The 24,306-nt window shown below is 42.3% G+C and overlaps 1 protein-coding gene across 1 annotated transcript in view; it reads left to right on the forward strand.

Moving 5' to 3' along the window:
* The first annotated feature begins 11,300 nt into the window (after nt 1-11,300).
* Nucleotides 11,301-24,306, forward strand: part of LOC310791892 (GATOR1 complex protein DEPDC5-like) — a 44,569-nt gene continuing 31,563 nt past the window's right edge. The window contains exons 1-20 of the mRNA XM_083653570.1: nt 11,301-11,480; nt 11,981-12,044; nt 12,154-12,241; nt 12,646-12,692; nt 15,082-15,167; nt 16,003-16,086; nt 16,176-16,225; nt 16,975-17,044; nt 18,233-18,311; nt 18,405-18,466; nt 18,572-18,641; nt 18,725-18,797; nt 20,688-20,791; nt 20,885-20,959; nt 22,569-22,703; nt 22,795-22,856; nt 22,949-23,022; nt 23,130-23,199; nt 23,967-24,003; nt 24,118-24,238. Of these exons, the coding sequence (XP_083509696.1) occupies nt 11,987-12,044; nt 12,154-12,241; nt 12,646-12,692; nt 15,082-15,167; nt 16,003-16,086; nt 16,176-16,225; nt 16,975-17,044; nt 18,233-18,311; nt 18,405-18,466; nt 18,572-18,641; nt 18,725-18,797; nt 20,688-20,791; nt 20,885-20,959; nt 22,569-22,703; nt 22,795-22,856; nt 22,949-23,022; nt 23,130-23,199; nt 23,967-24,003; nt 24,118-24,238 (1,445 nt within the window). The 5' untranslated portion in view covers nt 11,301-11,480; nt 11,981-11,986. The remainder of the gene's footprint in view (nt 11,481-11,980; nt 12,045-12,153; nt 12,242-12,645; nt 12,693-15,081; nt 15,168-16,002; nt 16,087-16,175; nt 16,226-16,974; nt 17,045-18,232; nt 18,312-18,404; nt 18,467-18,571; nt 18,642-18,724; nt 18,798-20,687; nt 20,792-20,884; nt 20,960-22,568; nt 22,704-22,794; nt 22,857-22,948; nt 23,023-23,129; nt 23,200-23,966; nt 24,004-24,117; nt 24,239-24,306) is intronic.

A 24,306-nucleotide genomic window follows, 5' to 3' on the forward strand; every position in this document is an offset into this window, starting at 1 on the left:
TATATGCTGCTCAAAGTATAAACTGGACAGAGAAATATAACATAATTACTTTTTTTTAAATCAACACATTATGATGTAATGGAGCAGCTATAGAGCTGATAATAGCCTACATTCATGACATCAGTATTTTTTGTCAATAAAACCTTTTATTGTTTAATAAAGTCATTTTTATCATGGGACTTCAAGCTGTCTGAGCTATTCTATTCTGATCATACTCAAGGATTTCAGCCATGCAAGATTCATAACCTCATAAACTCATTTATTAGGAGAACAAAATTGTAGCAACATAACAACGACAAAGATCAAAATTAACATACTAATAAAATGACAAAACTAGAACTGCTATCATGAATATATGTGAAACAAAATGACAAAACTGAAACATTTGAAAACCACATTACGGAACAAAAGTAACTAAATAACTACTGATAAATTACTGATTTTGTTTGGATAAAGACAGTTGAGAGAAACAGAAAACTTGAGGGAATCTTGTGTGTTCTTGTGAGTCGTCAAGAACTTGTGATAACATTGCATAAAATGAACAATTATAAGAACTTGTGGAACATTGCATAAAATGAACAATTATAACAATAATAATAAATAAAACAATAATACAGATTCTCCATGTTAAAATTCCATACTTTTCCAGACTCACACCCGCCAACTTTTTAGAATTATTTTTTCTGAGGGCCTCCACAGGCCCAGTGTCTGATGGAGTGCCGTGTTGGCCTGGATGCTCCTCTTCACCACCGGCCTCAGGTGTCTGATCTCCTGCAGCAGATCCCCTAGGACCACCGAGCCCGAGCCAGGGACAGGGACACGCTCCTTGGACGCCTCGCTGGATTCTGCTGAGAGGTACAAGCAAGGAGAGGGACATTTAGCTCATGATTGCATCGTATTAACCTCTAATTCTCTCAGTTTTTAAGTGCTGGTTCAGACCAGAGGTGTTTGTGGGATTCGCGTGTAGCTTTGCTTACCAAAGTGTCTGACAAGTTGGCATGTCTTGGCACTCTCCCTGTCCCCAATCTGCCCGCTCAGCTTCTTCAGCTGATTCTGCAGATCCTCCGCCCCCTGAGGGAGATGTCAACATATACAGTATATAAATTAGATTTCAAGATATGCATAAAATGACTTTTTATTTCAAATGACTGTTCAAAGGGATTCGACTTTCTGCATGCAAAATAATGGTATGGGCACACTCAAAGAGTTCGGATTAGCATCTAGCATAGCGAATGTGCAGGTGACTTGCCTCCTGGTATTTCTGCAGTTGGGCTTTGTGTGCTGCTTCTCTAACCTTGGCCAAAGCCTCGTCCCTCTCCATCTTATGACGAAGCTCTGAAATCTGCACAACACCAAGAAGGAGAGACGGTTTAGTGTGAGAGTATGACGTACATAAGTGACAACATTCTGCTTAGCCTATAAGCATTCCCAATTAAAGTCACATGTTAGCAAGCTTCAGTCATCATGAAACAACACAGACATTAAAGGAGGAAACATGCAGACAAGACTAACCTGAACATCCCTTTGAGCCTTGTTGTCCTTGTCTCTGGCCAGTGCCTCCCTCAGTGCCTACAGGGAAGACAGACATGATCAAAGGTCACTACATACAGTAACTATATGCATCCCTCAGCTCCACTCAGCCACTAAACCTCGCGTCACCAGGCTCTTCCCGAGGAGAGCGCCACAACACGCTGAATCCCACTCGATTTGGGGGTGAAACACGCCAGGATTGGCCAAAGCCCAATCCAGTCCCCAGAATTGTCAAATCAAATCATCGACATGCTACTATGACCCGCCTCTCAACCTGTCATCTCAGACAAGTTATGTTTTCAGTCTGAAAACGGACTCCGACCCCACGCGCCACTTGGGCTCCGAACGGGTTCAGTTCCACTTTAAGTTATCCTCATCTTTGAAGGCAAGAGATAACAATTCCAATTTTGGGACTGTAACAGACAAGCACTATGACTGGTGTTACTGGTTAATGCACGTTTTTGACTCAAATTTGGACTCATAAGGTTTGGTGAGCACCTACTAATTAGGGCTGTGAATCTTCACTGGCCTCACGATTCGATTACGATTCAGAGGGCTTCGATTCGATTCGATTACGATTATCGATGCATCTCGATGCATCTCGATGCATCTTAAATCGATGCATCACTTTTTTCCGCAATACATGATTTATTTTTTCTCACTTTCTTTTTTCTCACTGTGTGGCTACTTTTAAAATAAAAGTGCATTTGGAATTGCATTGTATTATGATCCACAATTAAAATAAACAACTGCATGCACTTCCATTATATTTTATTTGATTATAAAATGAAATAAAAATAAATAAATAATAATAATAATAATAATAATAATTGATTTTTGACATCTGTGAATCGATGCAGAATCGTGCACGTCCGCATCGCGATGCATCTTGTAATCGATTATTTTTGACACCCCTACTACTAATATACAGTTATTCCTGCAAAACACATCTATTTTCACCTCCTTAGTCAGTCACAGAATACAAATACCTCGGCGTTGTCCTAGACAATAAGCTGAAGTGGGACAAAAGCACTGAGCTCATCAACAAAAAGAGCCAGCAGAGACTTTATTTCCTTAAAAAGTTAGTTTTATTCGACGTTAATCTGTCTATGCTCAAGATGTTTTACAGTGCCTTCATCGAGAGTGTTTTGACCTTTGGCCTTATCTGTTGGTTTCCGTAACGCAACAGAAGCGCAAAAGAAAACACTGCGGAAAACCGTAACCGTCGCCAGCAAATTGCTGGGTTTTAAACTGACCAGCCTGGAAGACATATATAGATCCAGGTCTCTCACCAAAGCAGAGAAAATTATTGCAGACCACAAGCACCCCCTGTGCACTGCATTCGAGCTGCTGCCCTCTGGTCGCAGATTCAGGCAACCTGCCTTCTCAAAAAACAGGTCTAAACAATCATTTATCCCACAGGCGATCAAAACCCTGAACGGCAAGGCCAGATCTTAAATATTTATGTTGCTTTTATGTTTTTATGTTGCTTTTATGCTTTATGTTATATGTTTTATGTTATATGTCGTCCCATGTGCTGTACTCTGTCTACTGTAACATGCCAAATGATGATTTTACACCGAAAACCATTTTCCCCACGGGGACAATAAAGTACCTAACTAAACTAACTTATTCACCTTATGTAGCCCCGCCTACTTGACCCAGTTGTGTTATGACTTCCTGTTCAAAACACTGTCTGTTTTACCTGCTCACTAGTTATGTACTGTCACAGGAAGTGTAAACACAATAGGAAGTAACTGGCTGACCCCTGTGTTGGAACATACGGTGAATAAGGGTATGGAAAATCAATGCAAATGATGAGCTTCATTGAGTGTTGAATATTCTCACCTGTTTGAAGTGGGCGACCTCCTTGTTGAATGCATCTTGAAGTGCAGCCATCTCTCTTTGAGCTTGCTCCTGGCACTGCTGCACCAAAGCACTCTCCCTGTCCCCAATCTGCCCGCTCAGCTTCTTCAGCTGATTCTGCAGATCCTCCGCCCCCTGAGGGAGATGTCAACATATACAGTATATAAATTAGATTTCAAGATATGCATAAAATGACTTTTTCTTCAAATTGACTGTTCAAAGGGATTCGACTTTCTGCATGCAAAATAATGGTATGGGCACACTCAAAGAGTTCAGATTAGCATCTAGCATAGCGTTAAACTGGCATAGTGAATGTGCAGGTGACTTGCCTCCTGGTATTTCTGCAGTTGGGCTTTGTGTGCTGCTTCTCTAACCTTGGCCAAAGCCTCGTCCCTCTCCATCTTATGACGAAGCTCTGAAATCTGCACAACACCAAGAAGGAGAGACGGCTTAGTGTGAGAGTATGACGTACATAAGTGACAACATTCTGCTTAGCCTATAAGCATTCCCAATTAAAGTCACATGTTAGCAAGCTTCAGTCATCATGGAACAACACAGACATTAAAGGAGGAAACATGCAGACAAGACTAACCTGAACATCCCTTTGAGCCTTGTTGTCCTTGTCTCTGGCCAGTGCCTCCCTCAGTGCCTACAGGGAAGACAGACATGATCAAAGGTCACTACATACAGTAACTATAGATATATATATATATATATATATATATATATATATATATATATATATATATATACACTTTAGTGTACTTTGATTTTGTCAAGCAAAAGTAATGCAAGAACATTGGTAACAGTAACAGTGTGACTGGTGTTACTGGTTAATGGAGGTTTGACTCAAATTTGGACTCATAAGGTTTGGTGACCACCTACTAATATACAGTTATTCCTGCAAAACATCTATTTTCACCTCCTTATAAGGGTATGGATAAATCAATGCAAATGAGTAGCTTCATTGCGTGTTGAATATTCACCTGTTTGAAGTGGGCGACCTCCTTGTTGAATGTATCTTGAAGTGCAGCCATCTCTCTCTGAGTTTGCTCTCTCAGACGCTGGGACTGTCTTACCTCTCCAGACAGACTATCCAATGCTTTCCTGACCACAAACACAGACGAGATGAGGTTAGCAATCACAATGTTCCACTTCTATCACTTTTCCAGGATGTTCATCATCTTATATGAACCTTGGTTAGCGGCCTCTGCGTACAAAGTCGCTGCCTACATCCAGGTAGTCAACTAATAATGTTGGTTGCAGGATAACAATAAGATTGTTTCTATATAAAATAATACCAGACAAACGTGACTATAAACCGCTGTGATGCTAACACTGCTAGTTTCTTGAATATGGTGGAGTTGTTTAAGGCGCCTGCTGATACTTACGATGCAGACACCAGTAGTTCCTGTTTCTCTGACATCTCTCTGTTCACGGACTCCAACTCTGCCTTCAGCACAATGTTCTGCGGAGAGACAACATGAATTCCATTATAGGACAAATACAGGTGGATCTATAGCAACAACACTGGCACTAGGAATGAAAACAAGTTAGACTTCGGCAAGCCTAGTTTAGCCGGATGCTGAAAGCAGCTGATTGGCTGGCTTTCTCACTTTCTCCCTGGTTAAAAGTCAATGAGACACAGGGCAACATGTCAGGCTCTTGAACAGCCATGGCAGAAAATGTAGGAAGGAAACATAAAGTCACATTCACATGATATGGCACTGTGATGACACGTGAATAGATAACTCATCCATAATAACATGTTTGCATGCTAAAGGAAATACACACCGCGTGGAAGATGTCCTCTCTGGAGTCATTACATTGCTGCCCGTTGCGCTCCTCCAAATGGTAAATACGCAGCTTCAGGTGAAAGTTCTCTTTCTCCAGAGTGTTGATTTTCTGTGTGGGTAAATGTAACAAAACAAATAGAGAACTGTTTTAATAAGCAGGGGGAAAAGACTTGACATATACTGAACAATAAATATATAATAAATATATCGCTGTTTTAATAAGCAGGGGAAAAAGACTTGACATACTGTATACTGAACAAGAAATGGTGATTATTATGAAAAGGGCAGCAAACATTTGAATCACCACAAAGTAGTAAATGATTGACAAAGTAACTCTGGCTCTGCTGTAAATGAAGGGAGGCATCTACAGTATGCTTGTATGTGTGTGTGTGTGTGTGTGTGTGTGTGTTGTGTGTTTATGTATGTGTGTGCGCGTGTGTGTGTGTGTGCCAGTGTGTCATAGAATAGATTTTAAAATACTGTTATTAGTCTATAAATCACTTAATGGCCTAGGCCCAAAATACATAACTGAATTGCTCCCACGCTACGAACCGTCTAGAACTCTTAGGTCAACAGGGTCCAGCAGATTAACTGTCCCTAGGATCAAATCAAATCATGGGAAGGCTGCATTTACCCACTATGCTTCTGCTAGCTGGAACAAATTGCCTGAAGACCTCAGATCTGCCCCAACCTTACTTACTTTTAAAAATAGACTAAAGACTTTTATGTTTACCGTCGCTTTTAACTGCTGACAGCTACTATGCAAACCCAATGAGTCCTCTATAAGTTTTAGCTCTTTCTGCAACTGCTGCGCCTGTTGCTTATTGCACTTTTTATACTCTTTTTTTTTTTTAAGTTTTGTTGTGATGCTTTTAAATGTCCATTTTATTTCTTCTTTTCGTTTATTTTCCTGTCAACCATTTTATGTGCTTAATGAAGTTGCTTAATGCAGCGTCAGGTTAATGGAGGGCTGTTTCATGAGTCTTGATATGAATCACTCACACTCCAATAGTCCTTCATGGTGAAAGCACTGGAAGCTTTCATGGGCCACCTCTCATCTGGGAAGGAGGGAGCTGTAAAACACGTCTCATATGGGAAGGAGGGAGCTGTAAAACACGTCTCATATGGGAAGGAGGGAGCTGTAAAACACGTTGGAAAAGAAGAAAGAGTCACAGTCGTTCATTCAAACTCATTGAGTCACATTTACATTGTGCAGAATCCTCCTTTGTTTATAAGAATAATCCATCCTCCCTGCTTTCAGGAATGATCCGTAATCTGCTGCCACTTTATAGTGAACAACAGCTCTTTTTTTTAACAATAACAATAACAACAACAACAACAACAACAACAATAGCAATAATAATAATAATAATAATAAACAATTATTGTTTTTCCATTTAAATGTCTGGAAGAGCTCAGAAATAAAATGGTCAAATCCGAATTTTAGTTGCTTTATGCGTGATCAATGTAATTGTGTTCAATGGGCATAATGATATTGTCTCATATCGAGCGCAGGCCCCTGAATCGAATTGAATGGAAATTGGATCGTGGCAGAATTTGTGGTATCAGCAAATATCGTATCGTTGCCTAAAGAACCAATATAATATCGTATTGTGATTCAACTTGTGTTATCTCCCTCCTAGTCCCAGTCAAAGAAGGCAAAAAAAAGAATCTGATTGGTTGGCTGATATTAGCAGCAAATGTATAATGTATCTTAAGAAGCAATTATAATTTTGTCTTCATTTTAGTTCCTCTGTAAGATGATGATCTAACAAGATGCTGTGGAAACAATCCACATTGTTGTCTGTCACATGTTTACCCAATGGGGTAACACTGTACTTGAGGGTGCAGTATGACGACTGACATGACACTGTCATTACATGACATGACACCTGTCATGAACATGACATGACACCTGTCATGAACATGACATGACACTGTCATGAACATGACATGACACCTGTCATAACATGACATGACACCTGTCATGTTCATGACATGACACCTGTCATGAACATGAAGGAGGCTTTATGAATGTTTGACTGTTGTCATTAAGTGTCATTCGGTCAATTATTATCTCAGAGGCCTTTTTCACAGTGGCCATTTTGCGTCGAACAGGCAGGGTAAGCACAGGTGCAAGCAAAACATTAATGAGGGATTTCCAACTTCCTTGGTTACAAGTGGGAAACCCTCATGAATGTTTTGCTTGCACCTGTGTTTACCCTGCCTTTCCGACACAAAATGGCCGCTGTGAAAAAGGCCTCTGACATAATTTACCGAATGACACTTAACGACAACAGTCACACGCTTTCATAAAGCCTCATTCATGTCAGCTTTGGAGAAACACGTGTAGTACCAGGAGGTCACAGCTAGGAGGTCACAGCAAAGATCCAGCGGCAGTACTAATGAACACACAGGGGAGGAAGAGCCAGAACAGAGAGAGAGAGAGAGAGAGAGAGAGAGAGAGAGAGAGAGAGAGAGTTACCTGGCATGCTGTCCGTGGCATCTATGGCGTGTGGCAGTCTGCAGCCAGGGAGAAGATTCTTCTCTTCATTGCCAACTGTGGCCTTAAGCACCTCGGCCCTCGCCTTGGCCACCAGTGCTTCAGAGTGCGAGGAGGACCTGCTGTTACATGTCTCGCTGCTGGTGCTGCTGCTGCTGCTGCTTCCATGTCGGCTGCTGGCCCTGTGAAGTGCAGCGGGAGGCGGGGACTTGATGGGGGAGGAGGAGAGCTCGTGGAGCCCCGTGTCGTCCCGCAGATGCTGGTCCTGAAGCTGCGAGTTGAAAGCAAGAGGGCAGACGTCAAAAACAAGCGACCGCTGGCTTCACAGTCAACAGGTCAAAGAAAATAAGAAGACGCAGGCAAGAAAAGAAAGAAAGAAAGAAAGAAACACACAATAGGAGGCTGTTTTGGATTGTGTTTTTTTTGAAGAAAGAAAGCTGGTGGGAGTAAAGTGAGCAAGTCACCTGTATCGGCTGGAACGAGAAGTCAAACGAACACTCTGAGAAGGACAGCTCGTTGTCCGTGTCCTCGATGGGAGGAACAGAGAACGACAGCTCGTCGTTCACGATGGGAGGCCAGGCTTCCCTCCCATTCAGAGCTGCCTGAGGTCTGACTGGGAGCCTTTGGTGGCCAACACCCAGGATCTTTGGCCGTGTCACCTTGCTGTCGGCTCTGGTGTGCTGAGGCGGTGGACAGACAGGAAGTCGCTGGCTGCTGCTCACGCTGCCTTTGGGGAAGACAGCAGGCTTGGAGTTGCCGCGCGTCATGATGGACCTGGAGAGACACACACACACACACACACATTATACGCACAATTTGACACAACACACTTATACACAGCTGTACATAAACACATATAGGCCTACATATCTTTAATCTTCTATTAGGGATGTTAATGATTAACCCACAATGCGTTCTGTGGAACTCACTGTAGGCTATATTAACTTTGATACCAGCAGAGGACATAACGTTACTTCACCCAAACTACTGGTGGGCCATGGAAACAGAAATGGGGAGGCAAGAAGTGGTCAAAACATAGCGTTCACTCCAGCGTGGGAGTGAACACACACACGCACACGCACGCGCACACACACACACACGCACACAGCACTTTGGGGTGAGCTGAACTGGCGGCGTGGATTTGATCAGTGTTGGGCAAGTTCACTTTCCAAATGTAATATACTACATATTACTAGTTACCTTCATTTGAAAGCAATAAGATACTTAAATATGTGCTTTCATAAAAATAAAAAAATACTTGATAAAGTAACTGGTATAATATGACTGAAATCCTATTGGTAATTAGTTATTTACTGCTAAAAATAATGTAATATGTTCCTTTTGTAGCGAGTTACCCCAACAATAATTGACCGTTAAGGGGTCCACTTTGAAATGTGAAAATCTTCCAGGGCCTTTAACCCTTTAATCACAACTCTGATCAACACACCAGACTAAGATGATGTACTGTATTTCCCTATATGTTTTTTATATTATATATATTTTTTTTTCATTAACAGAGCATGTGAACTGGGGCACAAGGGAAACTAATAATCCATCCACATACAAAACATTTAGGTAAAATACCTAAAAGCAGATTGCAAACATTTTCTCCCCCCTTACTCATCAGAAGTATTTGCATGTATAACACATTTGTTGAGACAAAATGTGATGAGCAACAACACAAGAAATCAATCCACAAGTTATTAATGCTCGGCTGTGAAAAATGCTACCATCTGTAAAGGGGAGACTCGTCGGTACATTCAGATAAATTGAGATGAGAGGTCAAGGGACCCCTTTGAAATAGTTTTCCCTCGCCAAAATGTAACCTATGTTTAGAGCGTTATTTAGGCCCCTTCCCTGCAAGCTAGCATATTATGCTCGATATCAATGGCTGCCTTATAGGCCTTCTAGTTTCTTCTGATAACAGGATATTTATTGTAGCTTTAAAACTGACCCTTCTACAGTCTTTTGATTGCCCGTGAAAATCGGGAGTGTGTTGGCAGACCACTCGCGGCCCACCTGCAGTACCGGCTAGTGGGCCGCGGCCCACAGTTTGGGAATCACTGTATCTAACGGTTAAGGAAAATACATGAAAAAAAACAGTCTAGAAGTGATAGCATCAATGTGTGCTATCTGTCCATACGAGCTAACGTTATGTTTCACAACATGACTGACCTGGCAGGTGCCTGATAAATAAAGTCATCGAAATAACAACAACTCAGAGTGCAATCTCAGACTATTTATTGGTTGGGTTGCACACTGGTCTTACCATCTTTGCCTGCTCTAGTTATAACGTAAATCGGTCGGTCTGGTCCTAGCGATGTGAGTCCATATTAATTGCTTATAGCACCGTAGCTGTAAGTTCGTGATATAACCTCTCTTTCCTGGCTGGACGGTGCTTAGACCTTCGGCTCTAAACAGGTGCTCGCAGCGAGCTCCGAGGCGAACGCACAAACGCACAATCACAGATAGCTTCGAACGAAGACTATCGTCCACTTTTAAAACCGTATGGAAACTGTAAGATGAGTGAGACAGACGTGTGTAGCTACGGATACATTGTTAGTTGAAGATTTTAATCGAACTCGCTTGTTGTTGTTCAATAAAACGTTAGCTAGCTCTCAGCTAGCTGGATGCAGTTTCAAGACCTAACGCGATGGATGCCGTTTCTGCCGAGTTGCAGAGTAGAAGACCGTTTGTTTGTTTGAACGAACAAACAAACAAACAAACAAACAAACAAACAAACAAACAAACAAACAAACAAACAAACAAACAAACAAACTAACTAACTAACAAACAAACTACACTTACCTTAAAATGTGTTGCTGTCGTAGTTGCTGTCGTAGTTTCTGTCGTAGTTTCTGTCTTGTTTCACTGATGAGTGATGACTTGACTGACAACTGTGACCGTGGATGAGCAATGAGCATCTGATGGCGCGCCGTTATTTTTAAATGCCCGAAAGCGGTGCTGTGATTGGTTCCGGATCGTCACGTGACATCATGTAGAGATCCTTTTCACGGGCGCCATCTTGTGCCAAAAATTCAGAATAACCACAGGTGCAAGCAAAACACTAATGAGGGTTTCCAGATTCGAATCATGGAAGTTGGAAACCCTTTAGTTAGTGTTTTGCAGCATTTCTGCAGTTTTGGGTAATTATCATCCAGTCAAATGCATTTACTTACATTATTTATGTAGGCCTACAATATTTTTTATAGCACACACTAATTCCTTTTTAAAATGTAGTTACTCAATTACAGTTACTGAATTCTGAAATAGTAACTGGGCTAGTTACTAGTTACTTTAGAACATGAAAATAATGGACAACTTCAGAGGTGTATTGTGGGTGGACATTGTAAATAGTTAGCACTGATAAGATGATACAATTCAGTAGGTGGCGGTAATGCAACATTTTGGATGCCAACCGCCGTCAAACCAAACAGAAGAAGAAGGTGGGCTGCTGGGAGCCAATCAGCGAGAGCCCACGCGGACGACATTTCCTTGTTTTGGAGGAAGTGGAAAAGCTGCTCCTCAGTTTCAGTAGTAAACAGCTCTGAATCGAGCTTTCCATAAACAACTATTCTGCCTTATTTTATTTAAATGTATTCTCAAGGCACTTGCTTACTTCATCTTTAGTAACTTAACTGAGGTTCGTGGGTAGTGTTGTTAGTTGTTCATGGTTAGACAGTATTAGTTTAGTTATTATTAGTTTCTTGTCTCAGCATGCTAGGCTAGGAAATGTCAACAACACGGGACAGTTAGCTAGCTAACGTTACTGGCTGCTTGTTCAGGTAAAAGTTAACTCCTTTTATATGCTGCTCATTTGTCACATTTTGATTGAGTAACTAACCATAGTTGTGCTGACTAGGGTTAAAAGCTTTTCTGACCGCCCCGATACTGTCCTGTATGGAGAGAAGATGGTACATTATGTCGAACTCCATTCAACAAATCTGGCAGTTTTATGTGACTGTGCGTCTCATAGAACATGACTCGGGACCTCTAATGTAATCGTTAGGGCTCACTGGACAATTCAGCCCAATGAGATTCACCATCTTAATCTAAATAAGAAGATTATGAGAATAACAGGTGGAACTATTCTAAAGGTTGACATCTTGTTTAAATGAGTGCTATTTTGATCATATATGCCAAATTGATAAGATTTTTGAATAGGTTTTAGCAAGACCACCTCTCCATAAAAGAGAAGGAATCAGGGCAGACTCGCATATACATACAATTACAAACCTTTATAGAAACTTAATGAACTCGATCTTGATTGTTATCCCTCTGCTAGTTCATCATGAAGACTAATAAATCATATAAGCTTGTGGTGCACAAGAAAGGCTTTGGCGGGAGTGGTAAGTGAAACAAAGTCACTTCATACTTTTTAAACATTTGGTTTCCATTTGGCTTCAATTACACACATTTTTACACACATTTTCAAATGTTTTTTTTTCTGTTGAACAGATGATGAGTTGGTTGTCAACCCCAAAGTTTTCCCTCAAGTCAGTCTTGGGGATATAATCGAGATCGCACACCCCACTGATGAATACAGGTGAGCCTGCATAACAGAGTGACTTATGCCTTCAGCTGATCCTTAGTGTGTTGTTAATATTCTTCTTCCCCTGATCTCTTAAACCACGGGGTTTCAAAGTCTGAGACACAAAGCTTGGAAAACGCTCAATTCCTGGATGCCTATGAGATCATCATTGTGTTATTTGATCCCATAGACACTCAACAATTGTGCCAAGATAGCCAGATATTGCTGTTTGACATACTTCAGATTAGACCAAATTACAGAGAAAGGTCTGTCGAATGCCATTTATTTGTTTCTGACTCTAGGAAAGTGAGAAAAACAGTCAGCCTCCCCTGAAACTGTTTGGAGCCCCCCTGGGGAGGCCTGCCTCCCTCTTTGAAAACCTCTCCCTTAAATAATTATCCTCTCTTTTAAATTCCCAGTCCTCTCCTGCTGCAGGTGAAGAGTCTCAAAGAAGACCTTCAGAAAGGTACATGAATTATGATCTGACACCGTATGTATTTCACAGTGTGTTTGTCATGTACAAGCGATTAGATGAGACTAGATTATATAACACTTTCATGATCTCTGCAGTGCCGAAATCGATTAGTCGACTGATAGGAAATTGTAATTTTGATAATCGATTCATCGTTTTAGTAATTTATTATGTAAAAATACCAAACATTTGCAGGTTACAGCTTAACAAATGCTAAAATGTGCTGCTTTCCTCTGTTTCATATCTGTATAAAATTGGAAATTTTGGGCTCTTGTGAAACCTCTGATGGGCAGTTGTCATTTTATTTTCAATACTATGTTTATTGGCTTTTGCATTTAAATAAACAGAACATCCACATTGAAACAAACTAAAATAAAACCCTCCCTGCAATGACCAATAATATTCTTGGTACAAAGAGATGCTTAACATAATATCAAATACAGGTACAAAAATAGTGTCATATATATATATGATAATTTTAATTCCCATAAGTATACACCCACTTGTGGTATGCAGGCATGGGATAGAGAACTAGGACAAGAGTTAAACTGGGATGCAATTTGGGATAATGTTACTGGTGCTTCGAAGAATCCAAACCATCAATATATACATTTGAAATTTTGTCATAGAGCGTATCTAACACCGAGAATTAGGCATAGGATGGGATTGGTAACTGACCCATTTTGTACGTTCTGCCACCCGGGAACCATTGGCTCTTTTATGCATGTTGTATGGGAGTGTCCAGGGGTCTTGCAGTTTTGGGGGAAGGTTATTAATACGCTGTCAGACCTGCTGGAGGTGCAACTCCTGGTGGACCCGGCAGTACATTTGTTGAATGATGACTCGCATATCTTCTTCACCGGAAAATCACGTAATATCTGGCTAGCAGGTCTAACGGCCGCCAAGAAGATTGTTGCTCAACGTTGGAATCCTCCACATGATATATCACATACTCATTGGCTTCGGAGCTTTCTGGACATTTCATACCTGGAACTATCTTCAGCAAGAATTAACAATGCAAAACCAAACACGATTTTAGTATGGACAGATTTAATTTCGAAGTTAAAAGATCTTCTGATTAGGTGATTATTTTTATTTGATGTCTGCCTGTTTTTGTTTTTGTTTTTGTTTTTGTTTTTGTTTTTGTTTTTGTTTTAATTTATATGGTCAGTTACAATAGCCGGATTGGTGGTGGGGGGTGGGGAGGGTAGAGGGATAAGTGGGTTTATAAATATTCATAATTGTATGGTAGTCATATATATTGTATGAATGTACTGTATGCTTTGCCTACAAAATAAAAAATGAATGATAAAAAAAAATACAGGTACAAAATAGGTAATTAAATACAAGAAAAACATACTTATACATGAAACACAATAAATTATATAAACAAGTAGACAAATTTAAACAGGAGCGAAGGTAAAAAAAGAAAAAATCTGTCATCATCCTATGCTTTCCCCTCATTCACAACCATCTTGCTCTAGCTATAATGCAAATTACAAGTTACTTTCCATTAGGCCAGGTAGTCCAAAGTCCGGCCCGGGGGCCAATTGCGGACCGATTTTAAGTGTCCCTCGGCTTGGCTCTCAAAATCTACTGTAAATAATAATGTAATATACTATATGTGGCCCTCCACACAGTATTAACAAGCAAGTTCAATTTGCATTTTCTGTTCACCTAACGATGACAGCACTATCATACAGTCTGTAGACAAGCACCAAGTAGGAACAACACAGGTACAACTAATGTTTTCAGATGGTAAACAAAATCCTTAAGAGTACAGAGTACACATGCAGGGAAATAAGGTGGCAATTTCTTCAATGCACTTAATCCAACTGTCAGTTTATTAGGATTAAAAAGGTGTCATTTGACCGGCGTAATATAAATCCTGAGCTCTATTTATACTGCAACAGTTTGCCTCTGGTGTTTCTAGTCTGGGTTTTGGGCCTGAAGGCATGTATCCTCCCAGAGATCATGTATCCTCCCAGAGCTTTCTAGCTGAAGATCCTTCTCTTTTGCAGATATACAAGAAAGGGAGTTGTCTTTAGAACCTGCTAGTAATATATCACAACATTTTTACAGGCGGTTGTCATTTGTGACATTTTATAGAATAAATTGAATAATCGAGGGGCTGGGGGGGGGGGGGGGGCACTTTGAAGTGTTCAATATGAGAAATATGCATTGTAGCTATTTACATGGTCAGATATGGAGCTGGCGGTGACATAACAAACATTTATCATATCGCTGTTGTCCTGTGAAAACCGTGTATCTCCAATTTTGGTTGATTTTCCACCTGCTGTCCCATCGGTAGAATATACAAAAGCATACTGCCATTGCCCTTCACTAAGAATATCTAACTGATGGATATTTTCTCCTAATCTAGAGACAATCAGCGTGGACCAGACAGTGGCACAGGCCTTCAAGCTGCGGGCGTACCAGGATGTCATTGTGAACATCGTGGACCCTAAGGTACGTTTCCTCTGAAGCGTCTGTGGCGGGACCATATTTAAGTTCAACAGCAGCTCTTAGCGGCCGTGCAGACCCAACGCGCTTATTTGAGCTGCCAGCACCTTTCTGCAATTCATTCTCTATGGTAAGGACGCGCTAAGCGCTAAGCTCGTCTTTCAAGGAACGCACGTGGCGTTTAAGCGTTCTTGGCGGCTCGTGTTTTTTGATGGAGCGCTCTGGGCATCTCAAGCTGAAAAAAGTTGAACATTTGGAGGAAAAGCACGCTGCTCGTCAGTCACTCCTCCTACCTCTTCTCCTGCCAGGGGGATCTTCAACCTCCGCTGCTGCCAGAATTGCCAATAATCTGGCTTTCATGTTTACAGTGCGAATAATCAACAACATGAAACAGACGAAACTAGCTGGCTACCATCCGTGTGATCGTTGCGCCCTGAACTGTACTGCACGCGACTGCAGGGAAAAACAAAATGAAGCACAAAAAAGCTCAGTGCGCTGTGTTTTGTGTGCAATGGAAGCGCTCTCCACATTATTTCCAAAGCGTTCACACGCGTTGTGCGTACTAATCTTACACCCCATTTACCCCTGGTTTTTAAATGTGACCCGTATCCGGATAAGTTATCTGGATAATGGTCACATTTAAAAACCAGGTGTAAATGGGGTGTAAAAGATCTGAACACAATGTGAGCCAGGCTACCTCCCCCAATGTGGTCAGGAAGATCTGATCACATCCTGATCACAATGCATTTACACCAGATAACATCCCAGATAACTTCTCCGGATACAGGTCACATTTAAAAAGCAGGTGTAAATGGGGTGTTATAGTGTGTTTTCCTCACAGGATGTAACGCTGGACCTCGTGGAGCTGACCTTCAAAGACCAGTATATCGGCAGGGGGGACATGTGGAGGCTTAAGAAGAATCTGGTGAGGCATAATGTGTGTTTGACATACCTGGATGTAATATGGAATAGCTTGTAGATGTGAGCTTTTAACTTGTATACTGTTTATTACAGGTGAGCACCTGTGCTTATGTGACCCAGAAGGTGGAGTTTGCAGGCATCAGGTACTGTAGGCATTATCAAACATATTATGTACAATGTACATTGTGTTTACGTCAAGGCATTTACACTAGTGACATGAAGTGGGTGTACACTGGGGAATATGTTAACATGTATCTCTACAGTTTTTCTATGATCAGCAAGCACCCAACTGATAGTATGTGTAAAGGAAACAAAAGGCAAATGTGCCAATTTGAGTGCTGAAGTTAGGGGGAAAAGAAGTTGCTTTGTTTTGATGTCCCTGCATGCATGTATGTTTACTAGGGATGTCACAATATATCGTCCCACGATATATCGCGATATCAAAACGTGACGATATGTATCGTTGAGATTAAATCTCATAGCGCGAGAAAAAGAAGCTGAAAATGGTGGCACTGATCTGCACCTGATTGCATGCTCGCCCTCCTTTTCATTGCTTTGTTTGAACAGACGAGGGCGCTCTGAGTTCAGTCTAGTAGGTGAAGCAGGTCTGTGTCCGGTCAACTCATTTGCAGAAACACTAGTAGTAGAAGAAGAAGAACTCACTTGCAGAGTCAGATAAAATGGAGGACGTTACAGACACGGAGGATGAAAATGGTGAAATTACTCAAATTAGGGTGGAGGATGCCCCCTCAACTTACAAATCGATCGCAAAAAAATATTGTTAAAATATCGTATCGTTATCGCGAACCCAATATCGTGTATCGTATCGTATCGTATCGTGAACTGAGTGTATCGTGACACCCCTAATGTTTACAATGTTTTCCCTCTCTAGAGCCCAGGCCAGTGAGCTGTGGGTGAAGGGAGAGAAGGTCACCTGTGGTTACATCAGTGAAGACACCAGGGTAAGAAATGGGCTTCCACCTATATGGTTTTTTGAAGGCTGATGCTGATATTTTCCGACATACTGTATGATATTTTCAAGTCGGCGATAGCCAATATTTTGTGTCAATTAAAAGTACTGTATCTTCAAATTTGACCTTTTTCAAGCCAAGAAATTGCAAGTTAGTTTCGGTGTGGAAAACACTGTGAAACAGCATTTAGAGCAGTGTTTCTCAAAGTGTGGGGCGGGCCCCCCCTGTGGCCCCTGTGGGGCGCAGTGGCGAAACAGGGGGGGGCGCAGGGGGAAATGCAGAAATGCAGCGCGGAACCAATGTTTTGACTTCTGACTTCTTTCCCGGTGAGCAATAAATGAACCCCGCTTCTGTAGTGACTTCGCATTCATTCCATATGTTCATTCATATTGCCAAATATTTTAACTTGTTTTGTTTAGTTTTGCACAGGTTGCACTTTATTGTTATCATGTTGAAAATATGTGCAGTGCAAAATAGGTTCATTGCAGCCACTAATACAGTGATACTGTAATAAGACTTTTTCTTGCCAAATATTTGTTATTTTTTGCACAGATAGAACTTTATTGATATCGTTATAACAAAGTGATTGCACACTTCATTAGATTTTTATCTGATGGAGCAATCTGGTTAACTTTGTTCGTTCTAGCAAAGTGATTGTAATTTCTGTTTGATTATTTCAATTTATTATTTAAAAAAGCACAGATATAGCAGTCACACATTTTTTTATAAAGTTGAAATGGAAGTTGTTTTTTTATTTGGACAACATTACTGAAAGAAAATAGAAAGAAATGGTCATCATGATCTTGATGTTATTTCAATAAAAGTTACACTTTTGTTGTTTGTTTAACCCTTTTGTTACAATTTTGTTGGGGCGGTTTTGTTGGGGCGGTTTTGTTGGGGCAGTTTTGTTGTGGCGGTTTTGTTGGGGCGGTTTTGTTGGGGTAGTTTTGTTGGGGCGGTTTTGTTGGGGCGGTGGGGCATGAACATTTTTCCTCCTTCAAAGTGGGGCATGACAGAAAAAGTTTGAGAACCACTGATTTAGAGTGACCATCATAGTAGTGGTGGCATAGTGTTGTCTTCACACAAAAAAAAACTTTTTTAACCAGCCAGTATAGCTCACTCCCCTTACTTCACTCAGTATTCATGTCAGAGTCACAGTGATGCTGTCTTGTGCTACAGGTGGTGTTCAGATCCACATCGGCGATGGTATACATCTTCATCCAGATGAGCTGTGAGATGTGGGACTTTGACATCTATGGTTAGTTGAACCTCCGTTTTCCTCTCCATGAGGTTCATGATACTGCCTTTGGTCACCAGAGGAGACTGTCTTATTTGAATGTTCTGCTTTCAGGCGACCTCTACTTTGAGAAGGCAGTGAACGGTTTCCTGTCTGACCTTTTTGCCAAATGGAAGGTTTGCAATTTGACATTATTTAGCCTCTGTTGGCATTCTTAAAAGCTTTCAAATACGACACAGAAGTAACGTTGTTCTGACGTCTGATCACATGTTTCCCACTAGGAGAAGAACTGTAGCCATGAAGTGACAGTTGTTCTTTTCTCACGCACCTTCTACAGTGCTAAAACTATGGGTGAGCCTATTTTCCTCCTCATTGCAATGATTTACGCCGCAGCAGCAACATGGCAGCAACATCTGAGCTGCTCTTTTTCTCAGATGAGTTCCCTGAGATTCTGAGAGGGTCCATCAGGCAGGATCACGAGGGACGCTTCTATGAAGACTTCTACAGGTGAGCATCCATCTATTGCTTATGTCTACTCATAGACCGTATAAAATATGGACATAGCCACCGTGATGTCACCCATTGGTTTGTGAATGTTTACTTTTGAAGCCTTGAGTCTGGTATTTTCACCGTCGGCATTCCCAGATGGTTACGTGAAAAGAAACCATCTGGCAGCGTCATTTTCTCCCCAATTGTACTCGGCCAATTTCCCCCTGCCAGCCCCGGTCCCGGCTCCACCCTCTCTGCCGATTTCGGGAGAGCCGTAGACTAGCACCGTGCTTCCTCCGACACATGCCCAGTTGCCAGCCGCTTCTTTTTCACCTGACAGCAGGGAGCTTCACCGGCAGGACATAGCACGTGGGAGGATCACGCTATTCCCACCGGTCCCCTTCCGCCCTGAACAGGCGCCACCGACCGACCAGAGGAGGCGCTAGTGCGGCGACCAGGACACATACCCCCCAATCCGGCTTCCCACCCGCAGACACAGCCAATCTGCCTGTATGGACGCACGACCAAGCCGGAGGTAACAAGGGGGCACGAACCTGCGACCCTCGTGTTGGTAGACAGGGAATCTACCGCTACACTATCCGACCCTTAAAAAGTCTTAATCGCCATTTGATGATGTACAACATTTTGTAGCTGATTGTGTTAAATGAACATAATATGGGGCAGTGGTGGCCAAATGGTTAGAGAAGCGAGCTTGTGACCGGAAGGTCGTCGGTTCAATCCCCGGGACCGGCAGGATAAATCTGGGTGGGGAAAGTGAAAAGGCAGCGCTTGCCCCTCCCTCATTACCACCACTGAGGTGTCCTTGAGCAAGGCCCTTAACCCCAACCGCTCCAGTGGAGCTGCTCAGTGGCCAACAGATCAGACTGTGGTTGTACTGGTCAGCTTCCAGGTATGAATGTGTGTGTGCATGTGAAGAGGGCACTCTGGAAAAGAGAGCATTGCTCTCAGTGAGACTCCCCCTGTATAAATAAAGGTAAAAAAAAATATATATATATATCGTCTCATATCGATCGCAGACCCCTGATTTGAATCAAAATGGTACTGTGGCAGACTTTGTGATATCAGCAAATATGGTTATCCAAAGAATCGATATAATATCGTATCGTGATGAAACTTGTGATTTACACCCCTATCGCTGATGTGACAAAAGTGGCGTTGAGCTCTTAAAATATATGGAAAAGGACTTAAAGAAGCTATTAAAGGAGAATTTCGTTTTTTTTTAACCTGGACCCATCTCCTGGCATTAATTATGATTTGGCCACTCACCAGGCGATTTCCGCGGCGTTTCTGGCCGTCCTAGCGTTGTTTTGAGATCAATAGCGTCCAAGTCAGTCCAAGTCATTTCGAATCCCACATAGGTTATGCCAAACCCCACATAGGTTGCGCTAAAACCACCACCGCAAAGCGTCCTCCTGTACTTGGCCAGTCGGCAGGAAAGTATCGCGGGACTTCACGAGACTTGGTGACCGAGATCACGTTTGAGGTAATTTGATCCCTGTGCGACTCCAGGAAACAGCCTTTGGCGAAATATCACTGTGGTGGTTCTTGAGGGATCAGATTATGATGATATTTGGCGAAAACGGGAATAAAAATAGCTATTTAGATGCAGGAAAGACAGGCTCACACTTGGCCCCAAGTCAGCTCCATTTTACAACTGACTTGGACGCTATTGATCTCAAAACAACGCTAGGACGGCCAGAAACGCCGCGGAGATCGCCTGGTGAGTGGCCAAATCATAATTAATGCCAGGAGATGGGTCCAGGTTAAAAAAAAAACGAAATTCTCCTTTAAAAGGTATTGGATTTAACTTGATCATTCCTGCATATACCCTGGTCAGGATCACTTGGATCTTTGCGTTCCGTTAGACGTTGACCTTTTTGTGTGCAGGGTGGTGGCTCAGAACGAGAGGCGGGACGAGTGGACCACATTACTGGTCACCGTCAAGAAGCTCTTCATCCAGTATCCCATCCTGGTGCGGCTGAAGGAAGCAGGTATAGTCATGTGACCTGGCAAATGGGGCTGAGCTGGGATCATGTGACTTTAGTAACGGAATCCTTGCGTTTGTGAATTTGTTTTGCCGACAGATGGCTTCCCCTCCGGTCACAACTCCACCGCTGCTCAAGGAAATTACCTGGAGGCCATTAACCTTTCCTTCAATGGTTAGTGCTCTTTTTTTCTCCCGATTAAACTCTTTTTAATGGCTTTTTAGCGTTTAAAACATATTACAATACTTATAGATAATAAGGAAATTTGACAAAGCAAAACAAATGAAAACAAACAAAAGAGAGACAAAAAATTTAATAAATAAATAAAGAGAGATAGAAAAATGCACGTTCTTCTTGACAGTATATATCATGAAATAAACAATATTACATGTCAGTTAAAGCAGTGGTTCCATGCACCACCAGGGGTCCAAAAGAGGCTCCCACGGGGTCCCCAGCAGAATGGTGAACAGTCAAGCCTCTCCGCTACTGTACCTCCCCATCAATTAGAGAATTATGTTATTATATCTATAGAGCATTATTTTTATAATATTATAATACGATTTATTATAGAGCATTGGCCGCCCCGATCACAGCCCTAGTGCTATCCCTCCATTCACAACACAGACAGTCATGGGACTACGGGTAGCATCATGTTAAACAATACAAACTCTTCTCAGACCTGGCCTCATGAAATCACCATCAGCCCAACGTGGACCATTTTGGTGGTCCTTGATATAAAAACGAAGTTGAGAACCACTGGATTGGACAATGCACAGAGACCAGGCATGTACAGAGTATATGAGTATCAGTTGTCATTAAGGATGTGTCAACGACATTGGCTAGTGCATCAGCACTCTTAAAGTCGAACTGAACCTGTTCGTCACGTGCATATGAGTCCGTTTCAGACTGAAAACATGGTTTGTCTAAGATGACAGGTTGAGAGGCAGGTCATAGTATCATGTCGATGATTTTATTTGACAATTCTGGGACTGGATTGGGCTTTGGCCAATCCTGGCGTGTTCCGCCTCCAAATAGAGTGGGATTCAGTGTGTTGTGGCGCTCCCCTCGGGAAGAGCCTGCTGACTGACGCGAGGTGGCTGAGTGGAGCTCAGCGACCCGCAGGCAGCCAGCTGCCTTCGTGTTGCCGAGCGGAGAGTGCAGCACATCGGCCTGGACTCTCCGAGGTGCGACCCCTGACAACCATGCTCTCGGATGCGTGCGCCATTATCGCTGCTGTAAATACGATATCCCTGGAATGCGCGTTTTAACGAGCCAGTTACATTTCTTTGCATTCTTAGAGATTATAGTTATTGTTTTTTGTTCATGTTTCTAACAATTGGCCAAGTTAGTAGTTAGTTTATGGGATAGGAATTCTGCCAGATGACAGGCACTAGGCGCCATTTTCTCTTTCTTTTGGAAGAGAAAATTATCCTGAAATGAAGATTTGATTGACAGCTGCATGTCATGATATGATTGGTTGAAATGGGGTAGAAATTTGATAGTACTAGGTGACGTCAGCAAACTGTACATTACTGTTATCAATGAAATCTTGAAAAATGAACTTTTGATGTGAAAAAGTGTGAAAAACTAAAGAAATTTGACTTTTGTGATTTTGTTTGCATACTGTACATTATTAAATAGGTGCACTGCATACCCAGGTATTTGAACTAAAAGAAAAGAAAAGTCATTTTTGGGTTCAGCTCGACTTTAAGCTCCCTTGAAGGAGCGTCTCTTTCCTGTGTTACTAAAACCAAAATGCTCCAATTCACCGCCTCTTCCACAGTTTTCGACAAGCACTACATCAACCGCAACTTTGACCGCACTGGCCAGATGTCTGTGGTCATCACGCCGGGGGTGGGCGTGTTCGAAGTGGACCGTCTGCTCATGATCCTCACCAAACAGCGCATGATCGACAACGGTGAGCCCGGCGATACAAAATAAATACCACTTTGAGTCAACGGATACAGCTATCATGAAACATATCGTCTCAAATGCTTTCCCCTTGTCAGGTATTGGAGTAGACTTGGTGTGTATGGGCGAGCAGCCACTGCATGCAGTACCACTATTAAAGGTAAGATATTCAGGAGACCCGCCACTCCGGTTGTATTCGGCGGGACGTCGTCTTTGCCTGCTGACTGATGATGTCTCCCTTGCGCTCTGCAGCTGCACAACAGGACGGTGCCTGGAGACTCTCGTGCCGGGGATGACTACAACCTGCCGCACTGGATCAACCACAGGCAAGACAACACACACGCTTGATGGGAACACAGGATTGATAGAGTTGAATCTAAAATGACGTGTAAAGGTAGAATTCATTGAACTAATGACATCTTGGTTCCCACAGTTTCTATACGTCCAAAAGCCAGAACTCTTGCAGCTCCTTCACCCCTCGAATCAAGCTGGCGGGTCGTAAGGTACACCCACACAAGACAGTGACTATGTTTACATCATGTCAGGACTTCTTTTTACCGGTGGCACTCATCTTTTCTTCTGTAATCCAGTTGTGTAACAGTCGCTGGAAGCTAGGGCATGCGTCGTCAAGCAGTTGTATATGTCACAAAATGCTGCGAAAACTCCGATATGACATCACAGTGCTATTAAGGTGTATACATGTCTACAACGCACTTCAATAATGCAACTAAGAGGGGAATACGCCACGTCTCATTTCCACTATTGCTTACTCCGACTATAGAGACACTGCATAAAATAGGCCACGCCCATCACGGGGGAAAAGCTCCGTTCATTTCCACACACCAGCGTCATTTTCCTTGAATTAAACATAGCTAAAAGCTGTTGTGTGGTGGGCTGCGCAGACAACAAATGTAAAAAATCGGCAGTTAAAGTTTTTTTGTACTCCCGAGCAAAACAAGGAAGCCATTGGCGAGAAGAAAAATGTGGATGTTGCTGTCAATGAAGTAAGTTGGAGTGTTCATCTTCCGTATATACGATCTTTTTGTGCAACACCCGGCCATGCACGCGACATAGGAGAACGCCAGGATTGGACGGGAGTTTGTGTTTTCCCCCGTTTTGGGCGTGGCTTCTGAATGATGACGCGTTACGCAGTGTCTCTATGGCCTTATTCGGGTAATCAGATTAAGCTAATCGGTATTGTCTTAATCGGGTTAATATGGGAATATTGCAGTACATGTAAACTTAGTCAATGTTTTGTTTTTATTTCTAGCTTCATGCGGAACGATTCAAGAGCAACAAAGACCACAGTAAGATCCCACTGTTTGTCTCTGGGCTCCTTTTAATTTTCTCCAAGCGTTCACCAGGTCATGATGTTACATCATGTGTCCCCAAACCTCCTCTCTCTCCATGATCTGTTCCAGCTCTCTGTGCTCCAAAGGACTCCGAGAACAGCCTCCCCATACAGGTGGACTACGACGGCCACGACGCTCAGGTGTTCCGGCTTCCCGGTCCGTCGCGAGCTCAGAGGAGCACCAACTTCAGGTTTGTGACCAAATTGCACCAAACGCCACACTGGTCCTATATATAGATAATATATATAGATATCTATA

This window comes from Poromitra crassiceps (assembly GCF_964638095.1).
Source record: "Poromitra crassiceps genome assembly, chromosome: 17".
In the NCBI taxonomy this organism is placed as follows: domain Eukaryota; kingdom Metazoa; phylum Chordata; class Actinopteri; order Beryciformes; family Melamphaidae; genus Poromitra; species Poromitra crassiceps.